The sequence below is a fragment of the Rhinatrema bivittatum genome, chromosome 1 (assembly GCF_901001135.1).
Source record: "Rhinatrema bivittatum chromosome 1, aRhiBiv1.1, whole genome shotgun sequence".
NCBI classification, from domain to species: Eukaryota; Metazoa; Chordata; class Amphibia; order Gymnophiona; family Rhinatrematidae; genus Rhinatrema; species Rhinatrema bivittatum.
This window is the reverse complement of record NC_042615.1, coordinates 628,465,211-628,492,654: the sequence shown is the minus strand read 5'-3', so window position 1 is coordinate 628,492,654 and position 27,444 is coordinate 628,465,211. Positions and strand designations below refer to the sequence as shown.

At 41.8% G+C, this 27,444-nt stretch overlaps 1 protein-coding gene across 2 annotated transcripts in view; it reads left to right on the top strand.

Moving 5' to 3' along the window:
• FER (FER tyrosine kinase) overlaps nucleotides 1-27,444 on the top strand; it is a 612,331-nt gene that overhangs the window by 138,109 nt on the left and 446,778 nt on the right. For both annotated transcript variants that reach the window (XM_029572126.1, XM_029572135.1), the window contains exons 6-8: nucleotides 2,269-2,452; nucleotides 3,601-3,738; nucleotides 17,081-17,200. In XM_029572126.1, coding sequence (XP_029427986.1) covers nucleotides 2,269-2,452; nucleotides 3,601-3,738; nucleotides 17,081-17,200 — 442 coding nt within the window. The remainder of the gene's footprint in view (nucleotides 1-2,268; nucleotides 2,453-3,600; nucleotides 3,739-17,080; nucleotides 17,201-27,444) is intronic.

The following is a 27,444-nucleotide window of genomic DNA, read 5'->3' as shown; positions in this document are numbered from 1 at the left end:
ACTTCAAGTCCATTATAGGTCATCTTTGAGTTGTTTATAGGTGACCAGTTTCTTCTCAGATAGGTCTTTGATCTGTTAGTGGGTCCTGTTAAAGTACAGTGGTTTCTAAGGCATCAATTTCAAAAGTAATTGAGGAGAAGAGCATGGGGGCCCGCTCCAGCAAGATTATGCAGATCTCAGAAGGTGCAGGTCTTCTTGTAGGCAGAGTCAGAATCTGTCTTTCCAGAAGATAATGGCTGGGCAGTACTCTTGCCTACATTACATCCCAGCTGTATACACCAGTGTGGGTATGTAGGCTGGGAGAGGTTATATCTTGGGCACAGGAGTCTTGTGGTCTATCGTGGATTCCTCTTGCCTTGTCTGGATGGAGCTTTGGTACATCCCATTTGTCTGGACTGATCTGGCATGGACAATAAGATGAAATTTAAATTTACCTGTTAATTTCCTTTCCTTTCATCCTGCCAGATCAGTACAGAAGGTGATTAAGAGCTCTTAGTCTGAAAAGTTCAGAAATCTAACAGCAAATATGTAGCTGCCCATTCTGAAGGCAGTTGGTCTAATTGTGGCTTGGTGTAGGGATTTGTATATGAAATATTTTATTGGCTGTATCAGGTTTTGGTTGTGATGGTTTGGAAACCAAATCAAACAATTGCCTTTTATTGTCTTAGTTTTGACACAGGATACTCAAGAGCTAAAGTTGGCACCAGTGCTTTATAGGGTGATTGAATTCAGCTTTTAGCTTTTTTTTTTTTGGTGTTCCCCTCCCCCCCCCCTCTCTCCATCTGCTGGCAAGAGAAGATAACCCACTTGTTTGGACTTGTCTCACAGGAGTAAAGGAAAAGAAATTAACAGGTAAATTTAAATTTCATCTTTATTTATTTGAAGCTGTTGTGTACTGAGCTGAGGATTTGTCTATTCACATTGATTCTGAGATCCTTCTCCTGGGTGGAATAGATGGTGTGGAATGCAGCATTGTATACTGGTTCGTAGAATGCAATTGTCAATTAAAATTTTCATCACAGAACTTTTATCTGCCATTTTAAAATGCCAACTACGTGCTGGAAAGAAAACAAAAAACTACTTTGTCATTTTGCTACTTTTTCCTTTGGCATTTTCACTGCTAATGTTAGCAGGTTGAGTATGCTGGAGGGAGGTATTGAAAGTTTCTGTTTTGTTTTTGTTTTTTTTTAAATTGTAACTTTTGTTTGATGTATTCTTGTTCTATTAATAACTGCATTTGTCACGATATCAATTGGGAACTGTTTGCACACAAAATGTGCGTTTCTGTAAGTGATAGCATTTCAAGAATTTTCAGTAGCTGTGATTTCTTATATTGCCATAATCTTTAAATACCCATTTTCTTTTCCCTTGTTATACCTGCGAAGAAAATTGTCATCCTCAGCTTTGAGGTTTGAAATCACATTTAATTGGAACTTTAAAAGATATATCATGTAATTTTAATAATGTGTCAATTTTAGTATTATTTAGAGATGATGGGTGTACATGATCTTTTGACACCACATAAGTCTTTTTCTCAGTCGGGCAGTCTCAGGGCATATATACCTTGAGAAGTTTGGCAGAACAGAAATTAAACAGTATATAGTGGCAAAAACTTACAGGCCGATACAGTTCAGTGCGCTCCGATGGAGCGCACTGTTGGCCGGCATTTGGACACACGTTTTGGACGCGCTAACTTTACCCCTTATGCTTTTCTGTGCACCCTCCGACTTAATATCATGGCGATATTAAGTCGGAGGTCCCGAAAGTTTAAAAAAGTAAATAATATATAAAAAAAATATATAAAAATTTTTTTTTAAATGGGCCCGCGGCTGGCGGGTTGGTAGACAGACGCTCAATTTTGCCGGCGTCCGGTTTCCAAACCCGTGGCTGTCAGCAGGCTCAAGAACCAATGCCGGAAAAATTGAGCGTCTGCTGTCAAACCCGCTGACAGCTGCCGCTTCCGTCAAAAAAGAGGCGCTAGGGACGCGCTAGTGTCCCTAGCGCCTCTTTTTACCGCCGGCCCTAATTAAATTAAAATACTGAATCGCGCACACAGGAGACTGGCCTGTGCGCGCGCTGGGAGAGCGGGGCGCTCGCCCGCTCTCCTGCAATTTTACTGTATCGGCCCGTTAGTTCTTGGAGGTTTCTGAATTGTCCCTGGTTCAAACTTTAGTCTTCTAGTTTATCAGTTACTTGGTGCCATCATTTTTTCTATATTATGTGTTCTTGTCTGCACTAGCTAACGTGAATTATTTTTCTTATTTCTAGGAAAGGAGACTGAAAAGGCAAAAGATCGTTATGATAGAGCTACTATGAAACTTCACATGCTTCATAATCAGTATGTGTTGGCACTGAAGGGGGCACAGTTGCACCAGCATCAGTATTATGACACAACCCTCCCCTTATTACTTGACTCCCTTCAGAAGATGCAGGAAGAAATGATACAATCACTGTAAGATGTGCTCTCTGCTGTATTTATATCTGGTTCATTTTTATCTTAATATACCTTAAATTATTAGATGCTTCTATTGTAATTAGGGCTTTTCTTTTTTTTTATTTAACCAATAAAATATGCCTATGAAAAACAAATGAAATCATTGTTTATCAGATGACGCTAAGTATATCATGATGTCTATTTTATTGAATTAAAACCTTTCATAATTAGGATTTCTTGAAGTCTGCTGTTAAATTCAAAAACTGTTCTACATTGTTAGCCAATTAGAAATGCATATGGTAAGCTGCTTAATAAATATCTTCAAACTACATAATTTGTTTCCAGTTGTTAAATAGATTTCTCTCCTGATGTTGGGTCGATATTCAAAGCTGACTGTGTAAGTAACTCAGCCAGTTAGAACTTATCTGGCTAAGTTAAGATGTATATTAAGTGGCACGGTGAAGCCGCTGAATATACCCGAATATGTACGTATTTAGTTGGATAAGTCTACCTGGCTAAGTTTACACCTGCTCTATGGGGCATCTAAACTTACACGTATACTTATACGGCTAACACTGAATATTGGCAGTTAGCCATATAAGTTATACTGCTAACTTGCTCCACCCTGAATCCGCCCTGTACATACCTACTTTTTGTGGGTTTGACTTTTAGTCATATAAGGGACTTGTATGGCTAAATGTCGGCTGCTGAATGTGGGTTCATATTCAGTGGCTGCTAGTCGCATAAGTCATAGAAACATAGAAATGACGGCAGAAGAAGACCAAACGGCCCATCTAGTCTGCCCAGCAAGCTTCGCACTTTTTTTTTCTTCTCATACTTATCTGTTACTCTTGGCTCTTAGTAACCCTTTGGTTGTATTTCCATAAGAGGTTTCGATAGCACCTTCCCTTCTCAGTATTCAAAACCTTCCATTAGCTGTCGCGGAGAATCCTGTTGTTAACGAAACCAAGACACACAACCAAGTAAGGTGCGAACAACAGCCTAGTTCAAGGGAACGTAATCGGCTAAATAGCGCTGAATGTGCTATGAATATCAGGCCCAACATGAATAAATGTAATGCTGGTGTATGTGTGTGTCTGTATGTTTATATTTATATATGTATGTATATGTCTGTGTGTATATTTAATATATATTTTTCCATTTAGGAGGGGAATCCTTGATGAATACATTCAGATAACTAGTCTTGTGTCAGAAGAAATAGTTAATGTGCATAAAGAGATCCAGATGTCTGTTGAGCAGATCGATCCTGGCACAGAGTACACTAACTTCACTGACACGCATAGGTACGATGTATGGTTTCTGTTTTTGTGTAAAACTTGGTTCGTATGTATCCAGGCAAATGTGACTCAATCCTCTGGTGTGTGCTCTATTCCAGAGTATCCGTGAGGAACAAAAAAGAAAGTGACCGGAGGTCCTTCAGGAGTTCTTTATTAGTTGCCCGACTCTAGGCCTGAGTTTCGCCTAAAAGGCTGCTTCAGGGGCTACAATAATAAATAACAATAAATATTATACAAACAATCAAATAACAAACATACATATTTGAGAAAATTAAAAAGTAAAATTAATAAAATTAAAAACATGAATAAAACAGACGCATAAAAAGTACTGAACATACATAAAGCTGTGCACTCATAATTAATTAAAAATGCAATGATAAGAAAAGGCAGAGGAGGGACCAAGAACAGGAATATTAAACACAAATGGTCGTAAAACAGGTGTTTAAAATGCTAATTAAGCAAAAAAATTTTACCTAAACAAACTTGAAATGAATTAAAAAACATGATCAATTGGATGATATCACAGGCAAAATATAAAAAAAACAATAAATATGAACTGCTATTAAAATTATAGAAATTCTTAATGAATTGCATTTACCTTCTTTAAATATCTCCAAAGGATTTAGAGATATATTCTCTAATGCAAGCAGGTGTTATTAATCCTTCCATCAATCGGGATTTCCTCGATTGTGGTCAAGAGCAGTTTAAAATTCAACTGAAAAAAGGTTTGTAAAAAATATCTTTAATGCAAAAATCACTTCATTTGTGCACCTAAAATCTAATATGTCTTCTAAATCAGTGTGATAAATATGTGAGACAACAAACTATTAAAAGCATATGTAATTAAGAAAGAAGAGTGATGAAATTGCTACAAGCGTGTGTCAATTAAAAATCAAATGGAACAAATGAATAGTGTGCCAATGTGATTTATCTAATATGTTCTTATTGATTATAGTTGCTACGCATGTGAAATATTTGTGATGATTATTTGTGCATAAATACTAAGTATTTCTTATTAATTAAATTATAACGAAACACAAGGCAAAAAGTATATGCACACATCTCAATATTATATAATTAATCTAAAATATTAATCAATTACTTTTTGTTACAATAATAACAATAAAAATTTTGAATTAAGTGACAGAATGAAAAGAAAATGCTTTCGAATCAACTTAGTAATCATCATTATAATATATAACCACAGTTAATCGTAACAAGTCAAATAAAGTATTACCTTGGAGAGACATCATAAATAGAAAGGACTAATGAATGTGGTTCTGAAACATTATAATTATAAATATTTAGGTACTGCCTTAGACAGGCAAACACACACTATTTATTATGTCAAAAAACAGGGACATTTAAACACCAAAAATTAATAATTAATATGTTCAGCGCCAAAATATCAAACACAGAATGGACAAACAACAAAAGTGAAAAACATTTAATATAGTTAAGAAAGAGTTTATAACAAAAAGATTTTTTAAACTCATATCGGCATAGTTTACCTATAATACAAGTCAACTCATTTGACCGTAGTTTTTATAATGTAAAAAAAATTTTTTTTAAAAATTTGCCTGTCATATTCTTTTCTTTTTAATGCTCGCAAAATATCTTAACGAATTCGGTAATACATAACTTTAGTTAGTTATCAAAATTGTTACTGCATTACTCATGCATTGCTAATTGCCCAACAAATACTTTCCTTTATGTGCTATGTAGTCGCAGAGTCTCTTAGCAATTTAACTCGTGCATTGCTCTGGTTAGTTATCGAGACTACTGCGGCAACATACACAAAGGAGCCATCAAAAAAAACGCGGACTAATGAATACATACTTAAAAAACAATATGGAAATACCCAATTAAATAGTGTGCACGAAGGAAACTTACGTCGTACTTACTGCGCGTCTGGAGTCACACAAAATTAAACCAAACATCGGGAGCGTTCAAACAAGAAAAGCTTATATATTTGTATTTGGCGCCAAAAAAGCTGTCAATCAACTAAAAGGGGAGTGGGCAGTGGGCGAACATGAAAACGACGGTTTTAATTAACAATGTGAACAAAAATATGATTAGACAAAAAATGAATTAAAATAAATGTTACAAAATTTATAAAGAAAAACTAAAAAATTATTAATCTTAGGAAAAGATAAGTAAATTCGTGTGGGCGTGGTTAACCAAAACTATCAATCACCTCATGTGGGCGTGGTTCACAAAAAATGTAAAGCGCCTGTCTTGTTCTTAACCAACTAGCAGGCTTGTCATCTTTGTGCTATACAAACACAGTGTGTATTAGTGATTTGACTGGTGATCAGAATTGCTGCTATAGCAAAATACTCGGATAAGTGAATACATATTAAAAAACAACCCAATTTTATATATTAAGACAAATACACCGTGATTACTATATATCTAGGATCACAAAAAAATATATAAATAAATGAACTAAAATGAAAAACAAAAAAATGGCAAACAACTAAAATGAACGGCAAACTATAAATATGTTAATTTTATGAAATGTGAACTATAAATCTATTAATTATATTGATAACACAAAAAGGGGAAAAAAAGGAAAAAAAGAGAGCAATATTTATACAAAAACAAAAAATGTATACAAAAAATTTTGATTGACAAGCACTAACATAACTTGTAATAAATAGACTCTGATGTTTAAAAGGATGTCTCTTAAAGTATTAGATAATGATCAAATCACAAAACGACCCAAATGTGATCAACTAAGTAATTAAATTCAGTTATGTGTGACATGCATCGGAATAATGTAAATAACAATGAACCTTTGATCGAGAAAAAACTTTTATGGCGAAATCACACCTTAAAAGGCAAATATTCTTTCTAAAACAAACCTTTAAAATAGTAGAAAAATATAACTGCTTAGTTAAAATGAGTAAAATTGTAGCCTGTGATATACACCAAAAGATACACGACGAAAAAATCAGATACACAATTCTGTAAAGATTAATAAAAAGTAAAAGTATATAAAACACCTGTCGTGCAATAAAGACCACCTATTATTATAAAAATACAGAGTAATCAATGTCTAGGTTTAGACCATGTGGGGACATTGTATTAAAATCAAAAATAAGTTTTTGTTCTTGCTGCAAAAGTATTTTATCTAGGTCACCTCCTCTCCAATGCAATGAGGGTTGCAACAGGACGCAAAATTTGTAATCGTTGAATTTATGATTTGCTTCTAATGAGTGATCAACTAGTGGTTTAGATACAATTTTTCTATTAATATTGCTTTTGTGCTCTATAATTCTTTTTCTAAATTCTCTCACTGTTTTCCCAATGTACATCTTATTACAGGGGCAAATGACTGCATAAATAACGCCTTTGCTCCTACAGTTTGTGAATTGCTTTAATAAAAATTTTTTACCAGTACCAGGGATGACGACATTGTTTGTCTTAAAATTAACATTACATACAGAACATGCGTTACATGGTCTGTGTCCAGCTGGTCTAATGTCTCTTGGCTGTTTCTGTGGAAGAGCTGACGGAGAAATATAATCTTTAATATTTTTAGATCTTTTGTTTGCTATTAGTATCTCTTTATTCTCAAAACCATCAATCAACAATTAATTGAATCATTGGCTCCCAGACCCCCTGCTGGACCACCAGGGAGTTTTGTTGAATTTTAAACTGCTCTTGACCACAATCGAGGAAATCCCGATTGATGGAAGGATTAATAACACCTGCTTGCATTAGAGAATATATCTCTAAATCCTTTGGAGATATTTAAAGAAGCCCCTGAAGCAGCCTTTTAGGCGAAACTCAGGCCTAGAGTCGGGCAACTAATAAAGAACTCCTGAAGGACCTCCGGTCACTTTCTTTTTTGTTCCTCACGGCTTTTCTTGATCGCCTTCTCCTGCACGAATCATTGGCCAATGTCGTTTCAGAATTTTGATAATATTCATTTCATGGAATATCAGGATTTATTCCTACAAAGTTTTTAGTTTCATAGAATATCTAGACCTTCTTCATCTCAACCTGATGACATGGAGAATGAGCACTCTCCTGCTTAAACTACTGTAATTCGTTGTACTTGGGATCCCTAGCAAACTAAACCATCATCTACAACTCATACAGAATGCTGTGGTCCATATGATACTGAATGTAAACAAATTCAGCAGAACTATTCCTGTCCTAAAAATCCTTCAATGTCTCCCAACACTCTACTGTACTAAGTTTAAAATCTTGGCTCTGGCCTACAGGAATCAGCGTCAGCAGAGTGGATTCAAAGTACTGGACCCACCAGCCTCACTTTCCCGGCTGGGTTGCTGAGGGAAATACTTCTCTCCTTCTGGGCCCCAGCTGGATGCATTGAGCAGTTTTTTGCTCGGCACAGGCTATATGGAGGAGGTGGAGGAGGAGCAGCAACAAGCAGCTACATTGTCTGTGTGGAAGGAGGCCTGGCCTAAGGATGTGACACTGGATGGAGGGCTAACTCAGCAGCTTGGGACTCGGAGCAATCACCATAGCCCTCTCCCTCAATGGGACAGTTCTGCTTTGGGCAGTCTTGTTGTAAAAGCATATTCCTGTTCATACCCCAGATCTGTTGAGACAAATAGGTTTTGCATCTCTCCCAGCAGATAGAGGCAGGGAATAAAAACCTTTCAGGCACTGCTACATGACCGAGAGTGCAACTTGCACTTCCTCAATATTTGTCTCCAGCAGATGGTAGAGGTACAAACCTGCAGTCTGGGGGGGTGGGGAGGGGGAGGACAGAGTTTAGATTAGTACAGAAGAAAAGAGAAGATTTGAAGGAGATGTTCCTTGAGGTGTTGGGTATCTTCAAGGATCATCCCTCAGGTTGAGTCGGGCAAGCAGGGGGTTGGCAATCCCTGATCAGATTTAGCCCGCAGTATCCAAGAGTCTGAAAACCAGAGATCCTGGTTCCATCTTTCCTTCTGAAGGCTTCTTCCCTAAGGGTTCTCCAGTGGCAAGGAAGTATTTTTCTTCTGACTGGGTTGTTTTATTTGCTTCTGACTGGGTTGTTTTATTTGCTTTATTTTCTTTAAAAAAAAAAAAAAAAAGCTAGCAGCTGGAGGACCATCGGACTGTGCAGTCACACAGCAGGCCATCGGGGAGGAAGAGATGAGGGCTCACTGATTTCCAGAGCTTCAGGGCAGTGGTGTCAGCTGGTGTCTTGTGCCGTGATCAGGCCGACATTTTGGCATGGCAAGCAAACTCAGCCTCGTGTGCTCATGATGGCACTGCCGCTGGCCTCAGAGTGCGGGAAAGCGTGTTGGGCCTGTGGCTCCAACCGTGTATGGCTCAGGTCAGCTTTGCTATGTGGGGAATGTGTTGCAGGAGGGGAGAGACCCTCTGCGGAAGCTGCAGGCACCAGGAGGGCACTCGTTCACAAGGTCCTGTTAGAGAAATTCCAGGGGGAGATTGCATCCTGACAGGCAGGAAAGTGATGCGAGGCAAGAGGCAGACAGTCTCTCAGGAGTCTAGGGACTCCCCCTCTCCCACTCCCATGGGTAATTCAGACCAGGTTGGAAGATCAGAGGGAGGAGAGTCAGTTGGATGAGCCCATGCCAAATGGAAGGGACGAGGATGTGGAAAGTTTTTCTATAGATTGTATCTTACTTAGTCTTGCGGTGCATAGAGCGACATCCAGGCAGGGTGGTCCTATGGTGGCAGAGTGGCCATGGTGTCTGTGGTTTGTGGATCTGATTTATCTCTCTGTAGGTCGGCTCATCTGCAAGACTTGTTCAGGCAAGGGCCTATCTTGTTGGATCACTTTTGTATCGCGGCTTGGCTTTTGAGAGAAGATGTTTAAGATCAAAAGGGTACTCAGAGGTGGTTGTTGCTATGTTGCAACAGACAAGGGAACCATCCACCTTGCTGGCTTATGTCAGTGTGGAGAGAGTTTGAGTCCTGGTGTGTGGAAGAGGGCGTAGATCTGTTGCGAGTGGATATTCCACGCTTCTTGGCTTTTTACAACAGGGCTTGTCAAAGCGTCTGGCCTACAATTTACTTTGGGTGCAGGTGGTAACCTTGGGTTGCTTTCGGGAGAAGTTGCAGGGAAAATCTTTGGCTTCTCATCCAGATATGTTTTCTCAAGGGGGCCAAACATTTACGACCTCCGGTGTGAAGGATGTATCCCTTGTGGAATCTTAACTTAGTTTTAGCTTTGAGAGGTCTTTGTGGTCCTCTGTTTGAACCTTTGCAGAGGGCTTTGCTGAAGGATCTCACCTTGAAAGTGGTTTTTCTGGTGGCAATCTGTTTGGCCAGAAGGATTTCAGAGCTTCAGGCCTTGTCCTCTAGGGTACTGTTCCTGTGGATTTCGGAGGATGGCATGTCTTTGTGTACAGTACCCTCGTTTTTGCCAAAGGTTGTTTCTTTGTTCCACTTCAACCAGATGGAGGAAATACCAGCATTTCCAAATTTGTCTGTGGAGGGAATACTTGCAAAAGAACTTCACTTATTGGATGTGCTGTGGACCCTGATGCATTATCTTAAGGTTGCTAACAGTTTCTGACGATAGGATCATTTATTTGTCTTGTTTGGGGGCTTAAAAAAGGAGCTAAGGAGTCTAAAGCCACTATTGCTCATTGGTTAAAGGAGACTATTTTTTCGGCCTGTCCTTGTAAAGGTCAGAAAATTGCAGAGGGTTTGCGTGCGAATTCTTGGGCAGAATGCCAGTTGGTGTCGTCACAGGAGATCTGAGAGCAGTGACATGGTCTTCCCTTCACACTTTCACCTGGCATTACCTCTTAGATGTGCAGTTGCCAGAGGAGGCCAGCTTTGGTGAGGGTGTCCTGTGAGCGGGTCTTTCGAGTGCCCGCCCAGTATACAGGAGCTTGGGTACATCCTACTTGTCTGGACTCATTTGTGATATTCCAGTAACAAAAATTAGCAGGAATGAACCAATTTTCCTATGTACATAAATGATGAGGATGATGATGATCCATTTTATTAGAATACTTAATAAAGTATCACCTTAATTGTTTTTGTTAACCTTTATTTCTGTGCAAAACATTTATCAAAATATGTTAAAAGACTTAGATATTGAAATACTGAGCCATTTTATTCTCACTCTTGAACCTTTATTGGGACTGGATGGAGGATCAATGTCATTAACTCAGTGTTTGAATATATATATTCTCAAAGGACAAGCAGGATGGTAGTTCTCACATATGGGTGACATCACAGGATGGAGCCCTGTACGGAAAACTTTTCTGTCAAAGTTTCTATAAAGCTTTGACTGACATTGGCACACTGAGTGCACTGAGCATGCTCAGCCTGCAATTATCCCTGTGAGCCACAGGTGTCTCCCTCAGGCTTCTTTTTTACGCTGTGCAGTAAACATAGTGGTTAGGAGCTCTGTGAGAAATTCTAACACTTTTTCTCACAGAAATACTTAAACTTTTACTTCACAAACACTTTTCCCTGCATGGGTCTCCCTTCGCGTACGTTTATTCGATGCTCAGTGAGTACTATGCCCTGTTTTTTCGGTCAGTTCCTGTCACCTCCCTGGCCTGCCAACCGACTGTGGCCTTCCCTCTCCCTATGTTTTCAGTTAGCCACACATTTGTGACACTCTGCCTGGTTATTAGCGCTAGTGGGATAGGGACTTCCACGGTTTCCGTTGCCGCCAGGGCCCCTGTCGATTCAGGTCCTTCGATTTCCTCTGTACCCTCGCGCAGTTGATGCCCCCATCGCTACCGTCGGTACCCCCTTCAGACGTCCTGGATTCTTAGATGCCATCGGTACCCCTCCCCCCGTGGTACTCTGATGCCATCATCCCTGCATCGTTTCTATGAGTGCATCCATGTTTTTATTTATTTATTTATTTATTACTTTTATATACAAATCAAACCGGTTTACAGTGAAACAACAAACTTGCCTGTGAGCAATTACATAGAACAAAAAACATCTAAAAAAACTTTGAGTAACATAGTATGAGAGTTAAATAATATCATAAACAATTTGAGTTACATAGCAATGAAGTTAAAATAAGCGATCGATTACCTTAAACAGTTTGGGCAGGTTGCAGAAGGGGTGAGCGGACGATAGATGAAGTGCAAAGAGCTTGAAAGAAAGAAGAGACATGAGAAACAGGACCAGAGGGTATCAATGGCCCTTAACGAGGGATAAAGGGTGAATAGAGACTATGAGAGTGTATTTGAGAGCGAATTATAACATGCCATACTTGAAAGGAGAATTAGAAAGGGTATGTTGAGACTAAGGAGAGAATGTATTGGTTAACATGCGGGTTCTGGAAATGCTAGGCTGAATAACCATGTTTTGAGTTTTTTCTTGAAAGAGATTGGACAGGGGTCTTGTCGGAGATCCGGTGGGAGAGAGTTCCATTGAGTAGGACCTGCTGTGGAAAGGGCCCTATTCCTTAGAGAAGTTTTAGCTTGTGGGATGAATAGAGTGCCTTGGTATGCTCTTCTTTTCGGTTTGGTGGAGTTGTTAGTGCGGAACTGGAAGGTAGGTGGAAGGTGGCACTGATTTTTCCTTGGGTTTTATCGGTGCCATATTGCCCGGATGGATGCCATTGACGTACACCTTGTCTCATCGCTGCCATCCATGCCCGGGTCAATGCCACTGTCGCCCGGGGCACTTCCATCGATGCCAGGGTCATTTCCATCGATGCCCAGCTCCATTCCATCGATGGGCATCGATGCCCAAGTTGACTCCATCGATGGGCATTGGTGCCAGAGTCGATCTAATTGATACCGTCGACGCCCATGGCCATGCTGTCGGCGCCCGCCTCCATACATCGATGCCCTCGTTGCCAACGTCATTTCCATCGGTGTCTTCGACGTTCCTATCGATGCGGTCATCAACTCAGTCGATGCCGGTATCATTTTCCCGATGCCAACGATGTTTTTTTGATTATTCGATGCCACATCGTTCCCATACATACCTACGCCAATGCTATCAGTGCTCCGTCACTGTCATCATTGCTCTGGCTGAGTCATCGCTGTTTTTTTCATATACATTTTTGACGATACCCTTGAGGCCGCTTCGGCCGCCATCGACACCGTCAATTCAGACATACCACCGCTACGTAATGCCCTCACCTGAAAACAGTACTCCATGCTTTGGGTTCTTATTAAAGCCCCGTATTAGCCTACAACACTACATAGTGTCAGGAGCAGTGCAGGCATGCTGACAGTCTGTCATCAGTCGCCATCCAAGACAGCGAGGGCATCCATCTCGGCGCTGGGGAAAGACTGGGCCGAGCACCGTGGCATGCATAGTCACCGACACAGTGACCGTCCGCCACAGACGCCATCTAGCACACGGCTGCTATCCTTCTCGATGCTGGACAATGCTCGGGCCGCACAGTATTGGTAGTCCTTGGTGCTTCAGAAACACCAGAACGAGTTCCGAAGAATTCTGCACTGGCATCACGAGACATCGAGCCGCTGCGACGAGGGCTGGGTTCACGAGCTGTTAATTGGCTCCCCTGTTCCCGAGGCGTGCCCCACCGACATCGGTGGAGGATTGTGGCCCTCCACAAAATACTACTGTGGTAGCGCCAGCCACGCTCAGCCTGTCTCCTCTAGACCTACGCCACTATACCAGGCATCATAGTTGAGACGGGCATCTACTCCCTCGATGACTCCTGGAATCCATGGAGCCAGCAATCTTCACCGGCTCGTCCTTTGGCGATCCCGTCGGATGGTAAGTACCTGCTTCTGTGGCATTCCCATTGAGAGGTGTTCTCTAATTCGAGCCACATGGTTCGAAAAGTTCTAGGTCATGTACCTTCCAAGAACCGTATTAGTGTCATATATCGCTATGCCAGCTATGTCAGCCACAATGCCAAGAGAAACTCGCTATCATTTATTTGGGATTGCATCAGGGCATCCTCCCTTTTCCAGCAACGAGGCTCTGTACTGATTAATGCTCAGGCTTCTGGTTCCTGCTTCAGAACCAAAGTTCCAGGTGCATTCGCTGATCTGCTAAACACGAGATTCAGCAAACACTGCCTCAAGTGCAAGTCCACCTCGAAGCCTGACGACAGGTCTCGGTCTCCTTGTACAGCACACAGAAATGTGGGTAAGACTTTACCGCTCACGCTCCCGTGGGAGGTTACATGATATCCAGATTACATCAGTCTCTCCAGTTGGACACCTCTTGGTCTCCCAACTGGCCGGATATCAGAGCGGCCAGCCCACCTTGTACCAAAGATCCCGGCACACTCCCCCCAGATGCTACAAAGCGCAGAGGGGGGAAGGGGGGCGGTTTGGGGAGTTTTAATTAAACTATTCTTTCTTTCAACAGAAAGTAGTTACTCTCTGCCCATCCTGGAACTCAGAAATACCAACTTTCTTCAGAAGGCACAGGTAAAATGGTATCTCTCGTTACCATACTTCCATATCGCAGTAAGTACATTACCTCTAATCTTTCTATGTGCTTCATAGTGAGTCAACAATATTACAATCCCAAGCTCTGCCAGTTGCACTGGCTTCGGCAACTGGGGTATTTCATTGAATCACTATCGGTGAATGCTGTTTCTCTGCAGAGTGCAACATCATTAACGCTTTTCCCTGCATGGACAGCTGCATAACCACAGTCAGTCCACGCAAGGAGCTCTAACTTCTTCATGATTCACTATACATTTACTAACTGGGATTACTGTTGCTGCCATAAATCCCTTATACAATGCTTCTGGACACCACAGTCATAATGGCCTTCCTGTCCAGCATACGCGCAGACATTCTAATAAATTCTTAATGTCCCTGCGCGCATTTTTCCACACCCGTAGCCCCCTAAATTCTTCATTGTCAGGCCATGGGCCACTGTGCATTTTCCTCATAGATCCAAAACTGCTATGGGTTAGATTCCGTGAAATTCCATTATCAGTGAGTCTAAGCTGTTCAACTGCTTTAGTCCCTCATCCATATTGCAGATCTAGAACCAAAATCTAGTCTGATTCTGCTCATGCTCGCATTTACTCAGGGTTGTAAAGTTTGACCTGAAATCTTCTCAACCCAATATGCGTCTGCTCCACTCTACACACAGTTCCACATGAACTTCCTGGAGCTTGTAGCCATGCGTTATACCCTTATGCCTTCCAATACTGCCTCTGCAACAAATCTTTGTGCATACAGACAGACAGCATAGGGAGAATGTGTTTTCCAACACAAGCACGCACAACCTCTTAGCTGCTCTGGAAGTAAGCTGCGCAGCTCTACCCTTGGCCCTTGCTCACTCCATGTATCCTCGGGCCACTTATCTAAGAGATTTACTGAACGCACTAGCAGACCCTTCTCCATGTAGGTTTCCATCCTCTCGAATGGTCTCGGACTACATGTGTAGCGGGAAAGATCTTCTAACGCTGAGGTCAACCGAACTTGCCCTCTGCATCCGAATCGAACCATACGGTGCACAGATTCTACTCCCTACACATGTTTCAAATGCGTTCCCATAGACGCCTTTCTTCCATCAAGGGCCTCTCATAGCCAGCACTCTTCTAATGTTGAACCGGATGGGGTTCACTGTTCCTCAGACCCACATCCTGGCCGAGACCAGTATGCTTCCCAAACTTCTCAATCTATCACACCAGTAACCAATTCGCCTTCTCACAAGTCAGTCTCAAATTGTAGACTCAATGATGTTCTCAGGTACTGGTAGCGTCGCAAAACCTTCCACACGTAAATCCTACCATTCAACATGGCATGATTTACCACATGATGCATACAAAAGGGTATTACCGTTTTTCTTTTTTCTACACCACTGTCTTCTCTTGCTCCCTCGGATTCTGCTCCCCAGACATCCTCCACATAGGTACACCTCTGTTCCAATTGGTGTATGTTTGGGAGTGGGGATACCCGATTAACAGTAAACCGCTTCTGAGTCAGCTTACCATGGATTATCCACTGATCAAGCCGCCTCTTATTTTCACTAGTCACGGAATGGAACCTATATCTTATCCTTATAAGTCTCATACGTTCTCCGTTCGAGCCTTTCCATTCCTCTCATTTCACAGTTTGACATGGGAAATTCTTTCCCTCATAAATGTCTTCTGCCAACAGGGTCAGTGAGTTACATACCTTGTTACATACTCATCCGACCCTGCGTTCCTCCGTGACCAAGTGGTTTTTACGTATTCAACTTCCTATCTTTCTTAAGGTAGATGTTGCATCTCACCTTACTAAGACTATACTTTGCCTATTTTTCCCAACACCTCTCTCTCTCACCAGAGAGAGAGGGTTTTTTCCACTTCTTTGTCAGTAATAGTGCACTTGCATTCTATCTAGATCGCACTACATTCCATAGGAATTCCACCTAACTCTTTCCTTCTGTGGCAAGAGTCAACCTGCGAGTTCCAGTGGGCAAACAGACCTCTTCCTCCTAATTGACGGTCTGTATCTTTTTCCTGCCAACAAGCAGGCATTTCACTACAACACTGTGTGTAACCACACTCTGTTGCGTCCGTCCCAGCCTTAATAGCTTCCCCTCGGCCGCTGATGCTTGTACATATTTTTCAGGCTGCAACCTGGAGTTCTCTCCATACCTTCGCAGCCCATTATTGCTTAGATAAGACTAGCCGGCATGCTCCATGTTTGGCCATTCTGTCTACTCTTATTCTTTTCGGTTTAACTACCCAACATCCTTCCACCAACCTGTTAAGGGTTTCAGGATGCCGTCCGTTCCAAATTCCACCTCCGTCACTGCGTCTTTCGCGTGTCTTGAGTGAATTTGGTGCACTCTCGGGCATCCTCAGCTCGGTACTCACCCATATGTGAGGACTACCATCCTGCTTGTCCTGTGAGAAAGCAAGTTTTGCTTACCTGTAACAGGTGTTCTCACAGGACAGCAGGATGTTAGTCCTCACGATACCCACCCGCCACCCCGCGGAGTTGGGTCTGTATACGTTTTTACTTTTATTTTAGTTTCGCTTGCGCTTTTAGCTATAAGACTAGACTGAGGGAAACACCTGTGGCTCACAGGGATAATTGCAGGCTGAGCATGCTCAGTGCACTCAGTGTGCCAGTGCCAGTCAAAGCTTTGTAGAAACTTTGACAGAAATGTTTTCCGTACACGGCTCCATCCTGTGATGTCACCCATATGTGAGGACTAACATCCTGCTGTCCTGTGAGAATACCTGTTACAGGTAAGCAACACTTGTTTTTTCATGAAATTTATATTTTGCTTATTTTTTAGGAATGCCTGTTTCATTTCACTGAATTGTTAGTTTATTTTGACTTGCCTTCACATTGACACAGCATCCATAGTAGATAACTTCTGCTATGAGCATTAGTTATTTTTCATTTGTTAATATCATCTGATTTTGTATGCTTAAAGAATAATCCATGGGATGAATTTTCTGTTTTTGGCCCTTTTTAAATAGATCACCAGAAGTCAAGGAACAAGATATTGAGTTTGATATCTCTTTATTAGAAGAAATAGAAAATCTTCAAGCTAATGAGATTATGTGGAACAATTTAACAGCAGAGAGTTTGCAAGCTATGTAAGTACTTTTTCTTGAATGTAATTTTTGCCTGATGGTTTTACAATTTTTTTTTTTTTTTTGCAGATTAGACTTGTGTATTAATTTTTACTTTTGGCCAAATTTTTTTTAAAGTTTAATAATAAATGTTTTTTGATTAGTGCTTCTATTTTTCCATTTCATTTTGAGAAATGGATGATGAGAAAAATGGAAGCAGTAACTAATCAGTGAGCATATTGTAGGAGAATCACAGGTTCTCAACTTTATTCAAACAATATAGAGGAAGGATAACTTTAAAATGAGTGTGTGGGGTCCCATATGCGTGCATATGTGGGTGCAAACACACATGCACCAGCATTTTGTTCGTCCACGCATTTTATAAAACACATCCCAGGCTCCTAATTTTCCTTGCACAAGCATCTGCTAATCACTCATTTTCCTTAGGAAATGTCAGCTTTTATATGTGCAAGTGAGGAAATTTTATAACATGCGTGCACACAGGAAATAATCAGTTTTACAAAATAGTCCACCAGTTTGCCCAGTCAATCCCTAGGTTATTGGAAACCCCCTGGTTATTCAGTTGGCACTCCCCCCCCCCCCCCCAGTGCATCCAGACCCTTCACCCAGTCAGTAATTGACTATAAAGAGTATTATTGTGACTTACACCTGATAAATAGGAGAAGTAAGTGGCTGCAGGTAATAGCCATACATGCACCATTTGCACTGGTTATAAAATCAGAAGTTATGCATGTAACTGCTGCCCCGTCCCAGAATAACCCTGCCCGTATCCCACCCATGTTTTAAGCGTGCTGATTAGTTTGCTGACCAGTACCTGTGCATGTATATGTGAGGTTTATAAAATAGATCGGACTCGTGTATGTGGTAAAATCATGCGCATCTGTGCTTTTTGTTGCGTGCATCTCTCTTAAAATTCACCCTTTATCAATTAATGTTAACATCTTTAGCTCTTTTACAATGAGTAGAATTCAAACCATGAGTAGGCAACTTTGGTCCTTGAGTGTGGTAAGCTGATTGGGTTTTCAAGATATCCACACTGCATATTAGTGAGATGTACGTGTGCTCGGTTTCCATTGCATGCATATACATCTCATGCATGTTTATTGTAGATATCCTGATATCCTGACAAATTTACAGCCCTCGAGGATTGAAGTTGCCTACCCCTGGTTTAAAAAAAATCTCAAATAAAACAATTAAAAGGTAGGGAAGGAAGGCAATTGTCCCATAAAGGGCAGCTAGCTATGCTTACTTGTCATAACAAGCTTAGCCCATTTCTGCTAGCTGTAACAAGCTTGGCTAAATCACGGTTATTGCTCTCTTCCCACCAATCTTGCAACGCCACCTTTTTGGAGGATGTGCACCTCTGCTTTTGCAAGCTCAAGGATATTTAACTGCTTAGATGCAGTTTGGATAGGGTGGTAAATAGAACTGGTATCTATTTCTAATTGAAAATATTTTATTGTGACACTAAATTGAGTTCTGTGTATCAGAAGTGTGATTCTAATTTGTATTCTGTATTTTAATTGGTATGCATTAATATCCTGTTGCTGGTTATTTGTTGTAGTAGTAAAAACACAAAAGGTAACGCCAAACACCTACAGTTACCACCGTTTGCCAATTCAATTATATATGGTTCCTTGATAAAGTCTAGCACACGACCCAATTATTTTCATAAAGTCCAGCAAACGAAAAAAATTATCTAGCCCGGCATTGTTGAATGGGATTTCATCGAGACTTTATGTCCTGCTATGAATAGATATCTCATTAAGATTATTTGACTCCTGAAGAAGCAGCCGTAAGGCTGCGAAACACGGCCGCTGTCGAGTCAGCATTTAACATACATTGAATATAAGATATGTGTATCAACAGTCATCTATGTCAAATGGATCATACTATGAGACATCGAAAGGACAATGATAATCTATCCTGCTAGAGAATAGTGCTTGAGGCTATTGCACTGTTGGACTATTTAATTTAATTTAAACATCTTTTGAGAGTACGATGTGAATATATAAGCTGCACATACTGATACATAATTTGAGAAACACCGGAGGGGCTGATTCCAACATACAGGCTGCAAATGATTGAAAAGACTGGACTTCTCGGTGTGTCCTTCCTGAGCACGTCGACAATGGCTTACTGATGCAGTCCTGTTTTCTCTAAATAATTTTTTTCGTTTGCTGGACTTTATGAAAATAATTGGGTCGTGTGCTAGACTTTATCAAGGAACCATATATAATTGAATTGGCGAACGGTGGTAACTGTAGGTGTTTGGCGTTACCTTTTGTGTTTTTACCACTAAGATTAGATAGGTTCGCAATATTTGCTCTTTGTGATTTGCTGGTTATTTGTTGACATTATCATTATTTTTACTGTAAATTGCCTTGGTCAGAGTTGTAATCCAGAAATCTGGCTTATAAATTATTATGCAAATTAAATTTGGTGATCTGAGGTGCCAATTACCACAGTGGTGACTTTTCTCCCCAATTCCCATCCAAACTTTGTAATGAGAAATCAAGGGGAAGGGGTTCAGATCCAAAAGGTGAATTCCATCCTTCCTTCCCGCCTGCTTACCTCCCTCTACCTGTTACTCATCACATTGTCCATTTTTGGTAGGCTCAGTCTACAGACCTTATAGGAAACTTTCTCCTCCTTTCCCTCCAAGACATGCTGGTGCCATCCCATTCAGCAAAGCAGGGGTATTTGCTTATAGACACCTAAATATATTGGGGCGGATTTTAAGAGCCCTGCTCGCCTAAATCCGCCCAAATCCGGGCGGATTTAGGCAAGCAGGGCCCTGCGCGCCGGTAAGCCTATTTTACATAGGCCTACCGGCGCGCGCAGAGCCCCGGGACTCGCGTAAGTCCCGGGGTTTTCGGAGGGGGCGTGTCGGGGGCGGGCTCGAACCGCGCGGCGTTTTCAGGGCGTGTTGGGAGCGTTCCGGGGGCGGGCCCAGGGGCGTGGCTACGGCCCGGGGCGGGCCCGGGGGCGTGGCCGCGCCCTCCGGACCCGCCCCCAGATCGCGTCCCGGCGCGCTAGCGGTCCGCTGGCGCGCGGGGATTTACTTCTCCCTCCGGGAGGCGTAAATCCCCCAACAAAGGTAAGGGGGGGGTTTAGACAGGGCCGGGCGGGAGGGGAAGGTGAGGGGAGGGCAAAAGAAAGTTCCCTCCGAGGCCGCTCCGATTTCGGAGCGGCCTCGGAGGGAACGGGGGTAGGCTGTGCGGCTCGGCGCGCGCCGGCTATATGAAATCGATAGCCTTGCGCGTGCCGATCCCGGATTTCAGTAGATACGCGCGGCTACGCGCGTATCTACTGAAATCCAGCGTACTTTTGTTTGCGCCTGGAGTGCCAACAAAAGTACGCCTATTCGCGGTTTTTGAAAATCTACCCCATTCTTTTTATTCTTTTCATAATCTATTTATAAGCCATTGATTTGGTTAATTTAGAATCATCCATAGTTGTCTGCTCTTAATTTAAATGCACCTTAGTTACCTTGGCCTTTTCCTTCTTTTAATAGAATCCATTGAAGATACTTCTCTCTGACTTCATGATTGTCAGCTTTCCTCCATTATTTAATTTAGACCACTCTATTTCCTTTTTTTAATTGTTGGCATTGGAAACCCAGGTTCCATTCTGGTTAGGATGAAGCCCATTCTTTTGAAATAGGGTCCCATTTCTCCAAAATGTTCCACAGTTTCTACTGAATCTAAAATTATTCTCTTTGCATCATTGTCTTATCCATGCACTGAGATTCCTTAGCTCAGCTTGCCCCTCTGGGTCCTCCTCATGGAACTGTTAGTATTTCTGATAATTCTGTCCTGAAAGTTATGGATCTTAGTTTCCCATCTAGAAGCCTAAATTTTGCCTCCAGAAACTCCCTTCTATACCTTCCTACACTTTGGTACCCATATGTACCATGTCAGCTGACTCCTCCCTAGCACACTCTAATTCCTCTCTGAGAACATGAAGTCTGCTACCTTGATACCTGGCATATGTACACAGTCACCAGCCATTCATTTAACTGCTTTCCTAATGATCAAGTCACCCCCCTCCTCTGCACATTCTTGAATCAACAGAGTGCTCCGATTCTTGTGGTCATCCTTCTCTAAGGGAGCAAAGCTGCTACTAGAGTGGAGGTGGGACTGTTTTATTACTTCCCTGAAGGTATCCCCTGTATACCTCTTTGCCTCATCTTCTCCAGGTCTGCTACTCTACATGTTTTCTGAAAGCTGGGGCTCCTTGCACCAGGCACACACACGCATTCTTTCTTTACTGTGAGTATTATGGGTATTCTTCAAATTGTACAGAATTCCACCCATAAATTCATTTTTAATTTTTGTTTTTGATGAAGGACTTACTATTGTAATCTAGAAAATATATATTTTACTTATTTCAAGAACTAACCATTATATGATTACATTATGATTACATTTTCCTTTTCCCGATTGGTAGGAAAGTTGATTGATAACCTTATTGGAAACGTTTACCCCAAAAGCACTTCAAACTCTTCTGGGTTGTTATCTGTAGTTCTAGAGCCAAGCAGGTTGACTCCTGGAATACTGAATTCCTTAACATTTATTAATTTATTTGATTTATATTCTGCTTTTCAGCACTCAAAGCAGATTACGTTCAAGTATTGTAGGTATTTCTCTATCCCCAGAGGGCTTACAATCATTAACATATTATCCCCAGAAAGGATGTATAATAGTAAGAAATTGAAATATGTTCCTTACTTTTTGGAGAATTTAGGTATATTAAAACATAGAGGCAGTTCTTCAGAGAAGGTCTGGCAGAAATCTATGAAAGAAGAGAATAGAGTATAAGTCACATTTGAAAATCTTATCAATTAGCCATTAAGGAGGCTAAGAAGAAATATTTCACTGTTTTCCACTCTTCACAAAACCATCCTAGATATGTTTTCATCTTAGTGAAGGGTCTTGTGTGGTATTCTCTTCATTAGCAGCCTATTGAACAATCTAATTCTGACTGTGACAAAATTTGCTAGGTTATTTTATTCCAATTTTGTAACATCTCTTAGACCTTGGATGACAGTAATTCTGACTGCCTTGATCCTGTTAGATTAGGAATGGGTCCAGTAGTGCTGTGTTTCAAGAGGTTAGCAATGATGAAGTTATACATTTTTATAGATTATCTGTTAGTCCGCTTGCTGCATTGACCCTTGTCCATCTTTGGCTTCTTAAAACCTCAAAAAGGATGTATAAGAATCATAGCCTTCATCCAATGAAGTATTAATTATTTATTTTTCAACATCCTCTGTTGGGAAAAAAAGCAAACTTAGAAATTGATGACCCAGAAAATTACAGGCCTATATATGATATACCTTTTTTAAATAAAATTATTGAAAGATGTGTTAGTACTCAAAGAGTTTTTTTTAGCTAACTGGGGGCTTTTATATCCTTATTAATCTGGCTTCAGACCTACATTTGGTACAGGCATACATTTGATGGCTGTTAGAGGTAATTTATGATGAGATCTTGATAAAGAGAATGATACCATATTATTATCTGTCAATAAGGAGGGCTGAATTAGCCATGACATGTGGGAGATGTCATCCAATAATGTCAAATGAACCCTTCTCTTTAAGCTCATAGAGCTTTTGCTTTACTGAGCCTCTGCTATCTTTTTTTCGTCTGAGCTTCATTAGAAATGTGTACCCTATCTTTCTGTATTTTCTTCATTTGTGTTGTAATCATTAAATGTTTTCAACTTATAGATACCTTGCTGCCTCAGCAGCTACTCACAGTGCTATTAAAACAAAATAATAATAAAGAGGATTTTATTCTCTTCACAAGATGTCCAGCTCTAAGAAGCCCACCATAAGGATGTTTATGTGGTAGGATGGACATAACATCTGTTATTATTGCATGGGACCTAACCATGATCAGGCAAATGATAGCGGTGCATCTTTGCAGACTAGGAGTCCATGTTTATCCTTACCTGGACAATTAGCTGGTCAAGAGCACCTCTCAGGTGGGGGCCAAGGAGTCCATATGCTTGACCATCCAGGTGTTGAGTTGCTAGAGTTAGTCATTAACTATCTCAAGTCCCATCTCAGCCCATCACTGAAATTGGACTTCATAGAAGCCCTGTTAGACATGGCTAGGCCAAGGCCTTTCTCCCTTGACAGAGAGCTGTCAACTTAATGACCATCGCAGCGGAGAGCCAGCAGGTTTCAGCATGACACACGTTAAGGCTGTTGGGCCACTGGTCGCAACAGTCCACTTCACTCCCTGGGCAAGGTTACACATGAGGATAGCCGATTGGACACTATGGTCCCAGTGATGCCAGGCCACATGGGGGTTTTGAGACTGCATCCGAGTCGCCCTGTCTCTCTGGGAATCCTTGCCCTGGTGGTGGGTAGATTCTAGCCTGTAACGGGGGTCCAATTCAAAAGTCCTGGGGTGAAAATTTGTCCTCACCATAGATGCGTCCACTGTGGGCTGGGAAGTTCACGTAGCTGTGCTCAGCACCTAAAGTCTTTGGTATGCCCAGGAAAAGAAGTGCCAGTTCAACTTCCTAGAGCTTCGGGTGATGCTGTATGCTCTGTGGGTTTTCAGAGATGGACTGTCCAACAAAATTGAGTTGATACAAACAGACAACCAGATTGCAGTGTGGTATGTTAACAAGCAGGGAGGTACGGGCTTATACCTCATGTGTCGGGAAGCAGTTCAGATATGGTCATGAGCCCAGTCCTAAGAGATAGTGCTCAGGGCCATGTATCTCCCCAGAACAGAGCATATGTTAGAAAGCATGAATCATTCCTTCCGACCCCACGAATGGTCTCTGGACCAAGGGGTGGCGATTCAGATCGGATCATTTGCCTGTGGAGAAGCCTGGAGGTATATCTGTTTGTGGTGCCTTGGAACAGAAAGGTTCCTTGGTTCTGTTTCCTCTACAGGTCACATGACAAACCAGTCTCAGATGCCTTCGCCTTCCATTATGACGAGGGTCTTCTGTATGCATATTCTCCAACTCCACTGGTGTTGAAGACTCTGTTGAAGCTTTGAGAGGAGAAAGGGAATATGATCCTCATAGTCCCTCATTGGCCGAGACAGGTCTGGATTCCACTCCTTAGGGAGATGTCCATCAGGAAACCGATCAGATGTGGACTTCCCTAGATCTCAACACCCAGAATTGGCTTAGTTTGCGGCATCCCAATTTCCAGGCCCTGTACTCACTGCCTGGATGTTGAGAGGCTAATCCTACAACCACTCAATCTCTCAGAGGATGTCTCTCTGGTCCTGGTGTTTTCTAGAAAGCCTTCCACTAGAAAGTCCTATGCACTGAAGTGGAGGAGGTTTTCAGTGTGGTGTGAGCAGAAGGCCCTAGATCCTTTCTCCTGCTCTACACAAAAATTGCTTCAATATCTTCCACACCTTTCGGAGACTGGTCTGAAGATTAACTCCATTAGAGTTCACCTCACTGCGATTGGTACATATCACTGTGATGTAGAAGGTAGGCCCATCTCTGTACAGCCTATAGCTGTACGAATCATGCAGGGCCGACTTCAGTTGAAGCTTCCTCTAAGGGCCTCCTGATGTGTCCTGGGACCTCAAAGTGATTTTAGTTCAGCTGATGAAAGCTCCCTTTGAGTCTCTGTGCTCCTGTGATCTGAAGTACCTGACCTGGAAGGTCATATTTTTGGTGGCAGTCACTTCAGCTCGCAGGGTCAGTGAACTCCAGGCCTTAGTGCCTTATCCACCTTACACAAAATGTTTTCATGATAGGGTGGTCTTGCGCATGCTCCCCAAGTTTCTGCCTAAGATGTTGTTGGACTTCCATCTTAACCAGTCTATTATCCTGCCAACATGTTTTCCCAGGCCTGATTTGCACCAAGGTGAATGAGCTCTGCACATTTTGGACTGTAAACAAGCTTTAGCCTTCTGTCTGGAGTGGACAGCAACCCATAGACAGTCCACCCAAACCTTTGTTTCTTTTTATCAGAAGAGGTTGGGGATCACTGTTACCAAGCAGATGCTTTACAGTTGGCTAGCAATCTGCATTTCTTTCTGTTATGCCCTGGCCAGATTGCTTCTTGGGGATCATGTCAAGGCTTATTCTGTTAGAGCCATGATGGTGTCTGTGGCCCACTTGCGAGCAGTTCCCATGGAGATCTGCAGAGCTGCGGCATGGAGTTCTATCCCCTCATTCACATCTCATTAATGTCTGGATAGGGATGGCTAACGCGATATTTGATTAGGCCAATCTGTCCTTCGGAACTTGTTTGAGGTGCAGAATCCAATTCTGTTCAGGCTGCCCCCCCTCCCCGATTACCAACAAAACTAGTTATTGTTGTGCCTGTTGGAACCTGTTTTGTTGGTCCTCTTTTATGTTGGGGGGCAACTGTAGCTAGAGATTCCCCCATGTGTGAGGACTGCCATCCTGCTTGTCCTCTATGAAAGCAGAGTTGCTAACTCTAACAAGTGTTCTCTGAGGACAGCAGGATGTTAGTCCTTACGAAACTTGCCCGCCACCCTGCAGAGTTGGGTTTCCACTTCATGGGTCTTGTTCTTATTTTCATTTTTTGTTCCTCAATTCTATGTTAAAAGACTGAGGGGACCCCGCGTGGGTGCGTAGTATAATGCATGCTAGGCATGCTCAGTCAGTCAAAGTTCTAGAAACTTTGACATAGGTTTTCGTGCTGGGCGCCATCCGATGATGCCACCTATGTGTGAGGAGTGACATCCTGATGTCCTCTGAGAATACCTGCTACAGGTAAGCAATCCTGCTTTATGTGAGATGAAAAGAGAATAATTTGGATATATTTTCTCCCATAGAACATCATGGGAGCTGCACAGCAGAAAGGAGGCCTAGTCAAACCTGGTTCTGCCTTTGGGTGAAGGCATTTGGGAGGCGAATAAAATTCATATAAGTGAGTTGGTGATTAATCACTTTGGGGCTGGTTAAGGGTAGAACAGAAAGCTATATTGGAGGTGCATGCCCTTTAAAACTCTTTTTATCAGTTCTGAATAGCTTCTATATAAGACCCGTTTATAGTGGTTTTCTATTTAGGAAAATTTGAATATATACAGCTGTTTTGCTCTAGGAAGGCTGAAAACTGTAGCAGTTTTCTTTTCATTTTGACCATAAAACTAGTAGCACTCTAATATTATAGATTGGTGTGGCAAAAATTGGTTAATTCAGACAGTGATGATGACTACCTCTTGAACTGTTTGTTTTATGGCACTGTTTTCTTAAATGGGTTATACAAGATAAATGATGGCTACAGATTTCTAACATCAAAGAATGTACAACTTGATGTAATAACAGTGAAGTTCTTTGCCGATATGTCCATTACTGCAAGACGTTTCTCTCACAATACCAACTAATTTAAATGTAATGCACATGGCTTTGTAAGGATCTTTTTTTGTGATAAAATCTGTGCAAAATCATGAACTCTGTTGCAAAAAAGAACATAAAAACAAAACAAAACTTACTACATCTTCCTCTTACTGCCACTTTCCATTATTTTCCACTTGAATTTTGCTATAGCAGAATTGCTAATCAGCTGATTTGCTGATTATTCTTGTTAGTGATTTTTCATAATTTTTGTAAACTGCTTCACAAATGCAAAATTATGTGCATTGAAACTTGTGAGCCCTATTGTGCACCATTAGGAATTGAGTTTGTGAGGCTGTTCACCGGTTAGTACATTGCCTCAGTCTTATTACAAGGAGACTATATGATTTATTCCAGGCTTTCACCATGAATGTTTGAGAGAGGATTCTAACACCGTTAGTTTTTACTGCTTTGCTTATGTGATTGTGCTGTCAGATCATTGTCTTCCTTAGAAACATAAAGGTGATGGCAGAGAAAGTCCATATGATTTATCTAGTCTGCCCATCTGCCCAACTAATTTAGTTTGACAATTCCCATTGCTCATTTACAGGCAGATACAGTAAAGTCCGTGGGAGAGCGGGCAAACGCCCGCTCTCCCGGCGCATGCACCGGCCCGGCGGTAAAAATGGGCGAAAGGAGGCGCTAGGGACACTAGCGCGTCCCTAGCGCCTCCTTTTGCCCCGGAGCAGCGGCTGTCAGCAGGTTTGACAGCCGACGCTCAATTTTGCTGGCGTCTGTTCTTAAGCCCGCTGACAGCCACGGGCTCGGAAACCAGACGCCGGCAAAATTGAACGTCCGGTTTTCGGCCCGACAGCCGTGGGCTTAATTCAAAATTTTTTTTTTTAAACTTTTTTTTACTCTTTGGAACCTCCGACTTAATATTGCCA